Source organism: Ictidomys tridecemlineatus, chromosome 4 (genome assembly GCF_052094955.1).
Source record: "Ictidomys tridecemlineatus isolate mIctTri1 chromosome 4, mIctTri1.hap1, whole genome shotgun sequence".
In the NCBI taxonomy this organism is placed as follows: domain Eukaryota; kingdom Metazoa; phylum Chordata; class Mammalia; order Rodentia; family Sciuridae; genus Ictidomys; species Ictidomys tridecemlineatus.
In genome coordinates this window covers 66,606,544-66,618,857 of record NC_135480.1, presented here as the reverse complement: position 1 = coordinate 66,618,857, position 12,314 = coordinate 66,606,544, and the positions used below count along the sequence as shown (strand labels likewise).

General features: G+C 46.7%; 1 protein-coding gene across 17 annotated transcripts in view; it reads left to right on the top strand.

The window, feature by feature from the left end:
* Tenm4 (teneurin transmembrane protein 4) overlaps positions 1 to 12,314 on the top strand; it is a 2,824,428-nt gene that overhangs the window by 2,597,349 nt on the left and 214,765 nt on the right. For all 17 annotated transcript variants that reach the window (XM_078046757.1, XM_078046770.1, XM_078046771.1 and 14 more), the window contains one exon: positions 1,521 to 1,776. In XM_078046757.1, the coding sequence (XP_077902883.1) occupies positions 1,521 to 1,776 (256 nt within the window). The remainder of the gene's footprint in view (positions 1 to 1,520; positions 1,777 to 12,314) is intronic.

Below are 12,314 nucleotides of genomic sequence, written 5' to 3'. Positions count from 1 at the left end.
CTTTATAACTCCTTGGTATGAAAGACGGGGTTACCTAAAAAGCAGAGAGTGATGCATCTTCCACTACTAAATCCATATCACTGAGAGGCCTCGCGTTCTGCTGTACTTGCAGTCTTCAGAAAGCCGTCCCTGATCCCAGAAAGAGCATACCCCCTGGAATATGGCACCCACTGTGGTTTGAATCCTGCTCTCTCAGACTCTTAGTCTCCTTTGCAAAGTAAAGAATGTTCATGAGCAACAAGTAAAGCAGAGTACTTTGTAAGCTGTGAACTTCAAAAATATTTCTTTCCCACTGATTGTGTCATTTAATCTCCTCATAGCTCTGTCATTCCTTGTAATAAACTATCTGTCCCATTTTGCAGGCGAGAAAACTTTGGCTCTAAGAGGTTAAGAGGCTTGTCTGTGGTTATGTGTTTAATAAATGGCAGAATCTACACTAGAAATCTAATTTCCTAACTTCTTTACCCCCATAATATATTCAGCATGGAAAGATTAAGCTGTCTGTATACATAGCTTATCTGGATGGTAAACATTTACCTCTAGACTGGCCACATTCACGGGATCACCCGGAATTTTATTTGCTTTATTTGTCAATAGCAACTACTTAGCCACATGCCCTTGGGCACTTTACCTACCTGCTCCAAGTCTAAGGTTTTCATTTATAAATTTATGATGATAAAACTTGTTACTCTGGATAAGTGAAAGGAATAAATAAAAGATTGATTTCAATCTCCTCATCTGTAAAATGGGAAGAAAAAACAGTACCTGCTCTACAGTATGATAAATTAGCTGAATGACTACATGTAGAGGGCTCAGAAGAGTGTCTGTTAACATAGTATGTGTTCAGTAAGTGTTAATAGTAGTTTTTAACCACCCAGACACCAGTAGGGCTCACTTGACTCCAAAGTCATCTTCTCTCTGAAGCCATTTGGTCTAGGATTTCAGCAGTGCCTGTGTATACTCAGGCCACAGTTTCCTTCCTTACTCTGTGTGTTCTCATATTTATGAACTCAACCCTCGGGGCTTTGTGAAATCAGATTACTGGGCCTCACCACAAAGCTCAATAAGCCTGGAGGAGGACCCCAGAACTTTCATCTCAAACACATTATCACACCCACTGGTGATGTGGAAGCTTCTGGTCCAGAACCACATTTTAAAAATTAAAGCTCTAAAAGTATGAGAGAAGCACAGTGAAGTTGCTGACATGGGCAGCTAGTTTTTTGTTTTCTTTTGAATCTTGTCTGTTTTTTCCCCCGGCTAGAATTTAAGCTCAATGGGTTGGGTCCAGAATTTTTATTCTGTTCATCTTTCCTCACACACATACCTAGAATAGTAGGTGCTCAGTAAACATGGGTCAACTAAATCTTGATCGAATGCTTTAATCTAGATCATTGCTAACACCCAGAGTGTCTCAGTCATTCCCCATGGTCTTGTTCAGCCCTCCGGGGCTGCTCCTCCAGCCGAGGGGCAGGGTCCAGCTAGCTCCTTACTCCTCTGACCTGGCCATGTTTGTGTTCCAGATCACCCAGGAGGCCTGCAGAACCACCCTCGGCTCAGGACTCCGCCGCCACCGCTCTCCCATGCCCACACCCCCAACCAGCACCACGCCGCCTCCATCAACTCTCTGAATCGGGGCAACTTCACTCCGAGGAGCAACCCCAGCCCTGCCCCCACGGACCACTCCCTCTCTGGAGAGCCCCCTGCAGGCGGCGCCCAGGAGCCCGCCCACGCCCAGGACAACTGGCTGCTCAACAGCAACATCCCACTGGAGACCAGGTGCATGCCGGGGATGCCCGCTGGGGACCTGGGCGGCTGGGGGCCATTCTACCTGAGACCGAGGTCTTCGGGTGGCCTGTTGGGGTGGTCTGTGTCCCTGCCTCCTTCCTGATCAGAGAGGCTGGGGTCAGGTGCACAGCCTTAGGATGTGATTCTCAGACTGCAAGAGAAAAGGCGGTGGAATATGGGACAGAAAGATTGTGGGCTTTGGAAACTGTCAGACCTGAGATCCGCTGCTAGCCTGCTGCTTCCGGAAGGAAGGGATGACCTTGGTCCAGTGGCTGGACCGTCGCTCCCTTGTCTCCCTTCTCTGAAATGGTCATGATGCCGACTGGGTAGGGCAGCTTTAGAAGTAGGCAGAGCCGATGTGTGCAAAGGAAGCAGCCACAGTTGTGACAAAAGCAGGCTCTCAGTTTTGGTTTGATTGGGGTCCTCTCCTCTCCTGTTTCTAACATGAGTTCATCACCCTATGCCTAACATCAGGCCTGTCTGTCCTGGGTGGGTGCTCAATAAACCCCAGTTCCCCTCCCCTCATCCTCTCCTGCTGTCCTATCCCCTTTATACCCAAAGCCCTAGTGACCCCTGAGGATCAGTGTTAGTTGCAAGAGCTTTCAATGTGTGGTATTATGTAATCCTCCACCTTCATGAGATGGGGCTTGCTAGGATGACCCCCATTTAGGAGTTTTGGAAAATAAGAATTAGAGCAGATCCTAGCTCAGGGTCACATGGGCAGGTAATGCACAACTCAGATTTGAACCCTGTTTCCTGACTCGCTGTCCAGTGCTGTTCCCAACACCCCAGATTTCTTCTTTATTCCAACCATATGTTGGAATGCTCCCCTCAGCTCAGGGACAATCAGTCAGTCTGAGTTCTCTAGCCACTACTTAGCCACTATTTTTCCAAAATGAAACATTTTTTTAGTACATTTTTAAAAATTATTTTTTTAGTTGTTGATAGACCTTTATTTTTTTTATTTATATGCAGTGCTGAGAATCGAACCCAGTGCCTCACACATGCCAGGCAAGTGTGCTACCACTGAGCCACAGCCACAGCCCCCAAATGAAACATTTTAATAATAATAAAAACCATACAGCTCCCTGTAGAATATGCAGGAAGATACAAAGAGGAGAATTCAATTTACCTGTCACCCTACTACTCTGAGATGAGCACTATTGACTATGGGGAGGGCATGGCCTTTCCTGCTCTCTACACTGAAGGCAGAGTATTCTGGGAGACACAGTGGTACCACTTCATCTTCTACCCTATCTACATATCTTTTTTTTTTCCAGTACTGAGGATTGAACCCAAGGGGTGCTTACCCACTGAACCACATCCCTCCTAGGCTTTTAAATACTTTTTAATTGCCAATGGATTTTTTACTTTATTTGTTTATTCATATGTGGTGCTAAGGATCGAACCCAGGGTCTCACACATTCTAGGCAAGAGCTTTACCACTGAGCCACAACCCCAGTCCCAACACATCCCGTTTTTTGTATTTCGTTTAGATTTAGAGTCTCAGTGAGTTGCCTGGGGCCTCGCTAAGTTGCTAAAGCTTTGAACTCGAGATCCTCCTGCCTCAGCCTCCCAAGCTACTAGGATTATAGGTGTGCACTACTGTGCCCAGCTATATATCTATTTTTGCAGTACTGGGGATTGAACCAAGGAATACTCTACCATTGAGCTACTTCTCCAGCCCTTTCTATTTTTTTATTTTGAGACAGGATCTCACTAAGTTGCAGAAGCTGGCCTCAAATAATAATAATAATAATAATAATAATAATTATTATTATTATTATTATTATTATACCAGGGATTGAATGCAGGGGCACTTGACCACTGAGCCACATCCCCAGCCCTATTTTGTATTTTATTTAGAGACAGAGTCTCACTGAGTTGCTTAGCACCTCGTTTTTGCTGAGGCTGGCTTTGAATTTGTGATCCTCCTGCCTCAGCCTCCCAAGCTACTGGAATTGCAGGCATGCACCACAGAGCCCATCATGGCCTCAAACTTTTGATCCTCTTGCCTTAGCCTCAGTCACCGGGAGAAATGGCCTATGCCATTGTGCCCGGCCCTGTTTCTTTAAAGTAGTGGGAAACATACATTTTATTTTTCTGAGCTTCTGTTTATTACATATGAAGAGCTCAAAAGTCATAGCACATTTCGGGACGTGAAATTGATCCACATATGGAAGGTGTCCCCTTCTGACTCTGCCTGATTCACAACTACAGTGTTGGCACATTGAGCTGTGGGGTCTAATGAAAGAAAATCAACATCCATTTGTGCCACTTTACTCCTGTAGAGTCATTTTTCCAAAAGCACATTTCTCAGAGGTGAGGCCCAACCAGCCCCCATCCCTCTCTTAATTAATATTGTTTCTGTTGGCTTCATTTAAAATTGTGCATGACTTTTCCCTACATGCCTCCTTTGCTCTCATCAGTTATAGAGTGGGATAATTGTCTGTCATCTTGTCCAGGACAGCTAATCAGGTCTCCGTTATTTCCAGTGTGTTTATTGAGTGGCACATGGCAGAAAGAAGCCAGTGGCTAATCAATGGTTCTGATTTTTGCATGGACCATGGCCACCACTCCCTTGTCTTGGTGTTTATTTTCTCAATTAGGGGCAAAGCAGGACTTCCTACTTTGAGTCTCCAGGGTTTTCCCAGGGAAAGAGAGATAGGAGACCAGCAGCCAGGGTGGTTTTCCTAACAGTGTGTGATGCAGAGGTGGGCCCAGCTCGCCTCTCCCACCTCATGAGCCCTGCTTGCCTGTTTCCCCGATCCTCTACCCTCCCACAACCATTGCTCACGCTGCATGGAGTTGTGCTTTCTTTTCCTTTATACTTTATCACTCAAATAATAAATGTTCATCACAGAACAGTTAGCAAGTGAAGTAAGTAAGAAGAAAAGAAAGTCACCATATCTACCTCCAAAAGGTAAATGTTGTTAATGTGTACATATGTACTCACACCATTTTGTACATATATCCATGTATATACATCACACTATGACATAAATGTTACATTGAATATATTTAACAGCCTGTATAAGCATCTCCCTCAGTCCCCAGCCCTTTCACGCCTCTGCACCTTTACAGGGACTCTGAGCTCTGCCAGAGTCACCCTTTCATTGTGGGTGAAGACAATACCTTTATTTTATTTTTATGTGGGGCTGAGGATGGAACCCAGTGCATCACACATGCTCGGCAAGCACTCTACCGCTGAGCCACAACCTCAGCCCCTCTTCCTCACTTTTGGATCTAGCCAAGCATTACTTATTCTTGATGCTCTACATGAAATGTTTGGGAAAGCTTCCCTTTGTGACCCCAGAGTCACGAAGGATGAATGGCAGCTGAGAGAAGTATCTGATATGGTGGATAACACAATCAGAACCCAGGGTCTTTATACTGACCTTAACTGGTGCACGGCATTAAACTAAAAGGTAGAGTTTAAGAGGGATTAGTGACAAATCTTCCAGGTAGAATCACAAGCTGACCAGCTTGGCCAGATGGAAAGACTGTGGGCTTTAAAGTCAGGTGGAGCTTCGTTCTTACTTCAGCTTTAATGCTCAGTGCCTGGGCAAGTTCCTTAACATCTCTGAACTTTGATTCCCCACTCTATATCTTGAGATAAGAATCCAAGCTTCTCAAGGAGGTTGGGAAGAAGAATTGAGATATCATTTAAGAAGCACACAGCACAGAGCCTGGCATGTAGAAGTCATACTGCAAAGGCGATTTCCCCTCTTTTCACGTATGTCTGCCTCCCGAGGTCAACCTGTGAAGAAGTCATTTGGAGTGTCCTTATTCACCAAAGGAGTTAAAAGAATGGAGGAGTTCTACCCCTTCTCATACTTTGCACACCATGTGTGGTCTGGTGTTCAAAGGGCATAAGTGACAGTCCATTAACCATAGCAAGTGGTTCATGGCATAGATGTTAGGATGAGACATACCCTATGCTCAAACTCCCACCTCATGCACATTAGCTGGGACTTAAACTTCGTGACCTCTGAAATGGAGAAAATAATAGTAACTTCCTGTTCTGATTATATATTACTGCATAACAAACTAGCCAGAACTTAGTGGCTTAGAAAACATCCAGCCAATAATACTTCACTGGGTGAGTGGGGAGTTCAGGAAGGTCCCAGCTGGCTCTTCCACTCCACATGGTGCTGAGGGTCAGCTGGGAGCTGACACCTGCTGGGGACAGAGAGCTGCACTCAGTAGGACCCCTCTCTCTCTGACAATCTCAGGGCTTCTCCTAAGCAGGATAGTTGTACTTCATTTTTCTGTGACTCAGGATTTCAAAAGCCATTGATCCTCCAAGAGACTTGGTCTGGAACTGGCAAAGCATCACTTCCACCATAGTTTGTTGGTCAAAGCAGTTATGGACCAGGCAGCTTCAAGGGGAGTGGAAACAGACCTCGCATCTCAATGGGAGAAGTGTCAAAGAATTGACAGTCACCTTTAATCCACAACACCTTTGTAAGGCTGTTGTATTAATAACATATAACGTCAGAAAATGTAGTACTTGTTATTCAGTTAATACTCACGAGTGCCCACTATGAACTAACAGACTCTTGCAGTAGGATAAGTGCTGTGGTCGAGGTGAGTGTAGGGAGTGTGCTGTGTTCTCATTGCTTGGAATTCCCAGCACAGAACTGAGTGCTGGCCATAAGAGGGAAGGTGCTATTAAATATTAACACACAGGTAAAATGAATGAGTGATGGAACAAATAATTATAAATATAGGTAACTTAAGTTTGAGTGGGGTTAAGGGCTGGCTTCCCAGTGACCCTGATGCTGTGCGACAGGTTTCAAGAGCAAGCAGGGGTCCTCCAGGTGGAGGACCAGAGGGCCCAAGAGAAGCCTGGAAGCTGAGTGAGCAGGCCTTATGTGAGACAGTTGTCCTAAATAGCTTTTGCAAAGCACCACCAGAAGGAGAGCCTCCTGGTACCAGAGAAAAATAGTCACAGCCCCTTCCCTAATTGTCAAACTGAGTCCATGTTGAGAGTCTAAAGTAAATAGCTAGGCAAATAAAGTAACAGCTGGTAGGATGACCAGGGGGGATTACATTTATGTTGGCAGAAAAAGAAAGGCTAGCAGAAGGATGGAGGAGAGAGAGGGCTTCTGTAGGGGTGTTCCATGCTCCGTGCCCATTGCACCTCTTGTGATCCCCAAGGCTGCTTGGGGCCCCCAGGGAGGACCTGGCTTACTCATGCTTCCTAGAGCTGGGGTGAGATGCTGCTTTAAGCCACACAGATGACTCTGTGATCCATTCTTCAGAGGGTCATGTGTTCAGGGTCCCTCAAACCCTGATCCACTTCTTTCTCACTGCGCAGCATCAGATGCTTAATTGATTTCTCTGGGACTGTCTGATTAATAACCCATCAGGCTCCTGTCAGATGAAGGAGAAGTCAGAGCAGAAGGCTTGCCAGACCTCTGCCATGGCTCAGCTGATCTCAGGCCTGGTTTGGGAGCCTGGAGCCCATTTTGTGGTCACACTGCATTTTTGGAACAGCCTTTCCACCCTCTGAATGGGGCTACCTAATGGCCTTTGGGCCATCCTGGGGGAGGGTCACAGAATGGCTCACAGTGCCTTCTCATGGGCCAATGCAACCCTTGAGCATTGCTAAGTTAGAATGGACAGCCTCCCCTGTCATTCAGTCACAAACATGATTAAAACACAGAGCTTTGCTATTTAAGAGCTGTCGAGGGAGGCAGACATGCCACATAGTATTCTGACAGAATGCACACTCTCAGCCGAGGGCCAGGAATGGTTCCCTCTGCTTGGGAGCATCAAGTAGCCATCAACAAATCCTCATAGAATCCTTACTGAGCACAGACTTCCCACTTTACCCTTATATCTCACAAGTCCCCCATAGGTCATCTCTTCAGGTCCCCACAACCATCTCCAGATTTAGTAGTAGGGCTCATGGGACTCACGGATAGCCAGACCAAGGGTCCACTTTATTAAGGTTAAAGGATACAAAGCAATAGCAGCAAAAGAATGGAGCATGAGGTGAAGTCCAGAGACATCAAACCAGGTTCAATTCCATAGTCATCAGTCCTCAATAAGTATGACAACATGTGAAATGCTGCCAATCAGGGAGCTCTTTAGCTTCTCGGTGCCCAGGGTTTTTACTAGGGGCTGGTCTGTGGGCCCTCTGCTTGGAAAATTCCAGAATCCCAGAAGGAAGGCAGGCATTCTGCATTAACCATGTTGTTTTTGCAGGTAGTTTAGGCAAGGGTGAGCCAGCTATTCCGGTCAGGGCATAGTGGGAACACTCCTGAAACCTCAGTTCCCAGATGCCAGCCAAGAGCCCGCCTGATAGCAGCCCTTCTTGCATGTTAACTCTTTTCCACATAAGTAGGTTGTCTTATTAGCATCCCCATTATAGATGAAGGATCTGAAAGGCAGAAGACTGAGTTACTTGCCTAAAGTCCACAGCCAGCAAATAATAGGGCCAGGTACCCAGGCTGGGTGGCTCAGAGCCTTTGCAACCCACAACTGCCCAAAGCCGACTTCCTAATTACTGAAAGTAGCTTGTAAAGGCATCTGCAGGTGGGAGTTTGCAGGGGAAAATGGAATTCTGAGTTGAGGAATTGAGCAAAAAAGCCCAGAGCTGGGAGAGAATGTGGCATTTTGGAGAGGTGGCAAATAGTTGGGTGAAGTGGGAGCACAGGTGGTCTCATGAGGATGTCAGCAAAGGAGAGGGACATTGGAGGACCTGAGTTACATGAAAGGAGGTTGCACTTTTCCCTGTGGCCACGGGGGCAGGAGTGGTAGAAGTGGGGGTGAGTAGCTAGCTATAAGCATCTTTTAAGTTCAAAAGTGGAATTATGGGATGGGCTTTTGGAAGGATCTCCCGGTGCACTTTTTGTTTCTTCCTTTATTTGTTCAAATGACAGCTCTAAAACTGACTGTGGTCTTGATGGAGTCATTGACCCCCTGCACACTGTGGGGTCTCAGACAGGTTTGAATCCTGCCTGTCCTACCTCACTGGGGGATGGTAAGATTCAGATGAAGTGGTAGCTGTCCCAGAGTCTTGTGGGCAGGAACACAGTCCAGGATAGCAGGCTCATTGTGTAGAGATGGGCTGTTGAACAGAGACGTCTTGGGGGATGGCTGCCTCTGCGATTCCTGGTCACTTCTTTCCTGAAGCCATTTCTGCCCTTGCAAATAAGCTCAACCTGCCCTGGGTCACAGACAGGCCTGGAAGTTCCTGCTTCAGGCAGCTCAGGGATTAGTCCAGGCATAAAGTGGACCCAGTCTCCTCTCCACTCTGAGAAGGGCTCCAAGAACAGAACAGCACCTGAGTGTAAGAGCTGGTGACCTCTTTCTTGAAGGGCATCTGGTGCTGTAGGTCAGATATTTGGTTTGAGTCCCATCCCTGCCTTTCCTTGCCAAATGACCCTGGGCAGTCACTTCATCTGCCTGAGCCTCAGTTTCCATATCTGTCAGAGAGGTAGTAACACCCATCAAAGTGAAGGTCAAATGAATCAGGTGTCCATTCCTGAGAGCCCCTAGTAGTAGTGAGCAGGAGACCATGCAGGACCCTGACCCGGGAGGGCTCAACAGCTTAGATTCCCAAGGAGGAATTCTCACAGCCATTGTTTCTTAGAAGAACTTGGCACACAGAGTGTTGCAGGGTAGCAGGAGCAGGGTGGTGGTCAGGTAACTTAGGGAATGTCCTTAAGCTGGCAGCCAGGACACTGGGTTTTCATTTCAACTTCAGTGCTATCTTGCTGTGTGTACAGGAGCAGGGTATATGTGTTTCTGGGGCTCAGTTTCCTCATCAGTTAAATGAGCACAAATAATTTGGCCCAGAACTAAGTTTTACAAGAAGAGAAAAAGACTATCTTAAGGTAGTAGTAACATTCTGAACATCCATTGTTCACAGCAAGTGCACAAATCCCACCCAGATTCCCAAGGGATCTAAATAATTTATATCCAAGCTAGTATGTTTGTAAAGCTCTTTCAGGAGGTCTGGCCCCCTATTGCTGTAGAAATCCTTTATTCTGTTGCACTGCTTCTTCCCTGATCCTAACAGACCTGTACTTTTAGAAGGCAACTGCCAACATTGCCAGCTCTCTCCCTTTTTAGAAATAAGTTTCTTTCTAAAATATAAAAGTTAAAAAAAAAAACATGCGATTCAGCACTTGACAATCCCTCCCTTTAACATTTTGATCTTCATCCTTTTGTTTATCTCTGAAAACATACTTACTTATTTATTTGTGTCTGAGACACAGACCTGACTCTGAGAGCACAGTGTGTCCTGGTGACCCTAGCCAAACTCCCAGGTGTTTTGGGGAGTGGCCTGTGCAGCCAGCCCCAGTCCCAGGGGGGCAGCAGAACTCTTCCTCCATGCAGCGATGGGTGGGGCTGCTCATGCTGGGCTATGTGGGCTGCAGAGAGACGGAAACTCCCTCTGGAAGTACAGGGAATGGAAGAAATAAAAATAAATGCCACCTGCTGCTATCTTCAATTAAGCACATGGTCCATGTACCCCGAATTCAGCAACACTCGGCACAGATTTATTTAGTCCCTATGTGCCAGGCATTCCTCTAAGACTCCGAGCACATAGTAGTGAACAAGATAGATAAGTCTCCTGCCTCGTGGAAATTGAATTGCATTAGGAAGAAACACAATTAGCAGATAAACATATATATGTTTATGGCTTCCCCATCATCACTCCCTGGCCCCTGTGCAGTTTTATTATTCATAGGGCTTAACGGTTTTGCGAGGAGGGGCAAGCAGAGAGGAGAGAGAAGAAGGCAGTGCTAGGGCCAGCAGTGGTTGGGAAGTGAGTAGGAGCTGCTCTAACAGGGTGAGAAGGTCCTAGTTGAGGAGGAAAGAGGTGACCCACACAGGCCATTGCAGAAGGATGATTCTGGCAGAGGAACACGAAGGCTTAGCTTGTTTTAGAAATGCAAGAGGGCAATGTATCTGTAGTCTAGAATAGGAAGTTTGAAAAGTGGTGGAAAGCTAGATCTCGCAAGATCTTGTGGGCCCTGGGAAGGACTAGAGAGGGTTGAGGACAGAGAAGTTATCCAAATTACACTTGAGGGTCTATCATGTGAGCCGTTATCCCCTTTCGGGGATGCTCAGAGAATCCACTTACTGAGAGCAGGTGAAGGATGGACCTGGGACCTGAACCCAGATGGTCTGGCCCTGAGCTTGTATGCCTCCCCTGGGCCCCAGGCCTTTCCTCAGCAGGACTGCCTGGCTGAGGGTAGCAATGAAGCCACTCTGAGGGACTTCCCCACCCCTATAGCTCCTCCCAGGCACTGAGGGATGGCTCGGGGGCCTTGAACACCACCAGAACACCTGCTGCCCAGCCTGCCATGTTTCATGACTCACCTTAAGGGGAGGTCCCCACGGCCACTGCAGTATTCATTTTGGTCTTTGAGGCCAGTCGGGGGTCAGCAGTCACAGGTTGTGCTGAGTGAGGCAGGGTTATGAAGCAGAGAGGACCTGAGTGCTGGGCTCCAGCAAACCCAGGAGCCAGTGTCAGCTTATTGATATGACCTTTAAAACATTACTTGTCAGCCTTGCTCTGCCAGCCTACAAAGCAGAGGTAACAGTACTGAAATATAAAATAAACGTTAAAAAAAATGCAATTCAGGCACTAGACAATCCCTGCCTTTAACATTTTGTTGGGTTGCTGTGAGGAATCAAGTTTAAATCAGACAGTTGTAGAGTTCCTAGAAGAATGAATAAAATATGGTAGATACAGGATAAATAGCAGCTATCATATTTAGCATTAGCACTTTTATTATATTTTTGTAACCCTTAATAATCATCCAATATTAATCCAGTTGATGCTCATAGCAAACTTGGTGAGCTTAGTATTACAATCCTCATTTAACAAGAGGGAAGGAAGGTTTAGAGAATTTAAGGTTCTTACCCAAAGTCACACAGCAAGAAGGTAGCATAAAAGATACTTGGATCTGGGTATGCTGTTTTCAGGTCTGGGCAGAGTCAGAAAGAAGGTCTGCCTCTCAGGACTGGGCCCACACTTGACTTTCTGCAGCCAGTTCTTCCCTGGGGTGCATGTAGCAAGCTGAAGCTCTGCTGGCATGTTAGAGGTGATTCACTTCAGGGTCATATAGTGTGGTGGGAACCTTCCTGAAAACAGCAGAAGACAGAAGACAGAGCACCTGAGTGTGACAGATGTCACTTAGCAGGCCTGGTTGGGATCAAAAAGGGCCAGTGAAGCTATCATCATTCATGCTATGCTGCCCTTAGTCAGGGGGTGATGAGCCCCCCTGTGTCTTCCATGGGGAGCCACCCTTGCCAATCAGCCATCACTCAGGAGCCCACATAGCTAAAGGACAGTGACACTTCCCCCATGGTCAGCATCCACCTGGAGGCTGGGAAGAATACAGATTCTCAGTCCCCACCCATTGACTCTGAGTCCCTGGAGGTGGGCAGTGCCTGCCCAGCTCTCCAGATGGTCCTGCTGGTCACTCCAGTGTGAGCATCATTGCTTTAGAGATGATAGGCCCAAATGCTTGGCTTTCTTGTTTCTTTACACAAGTCAA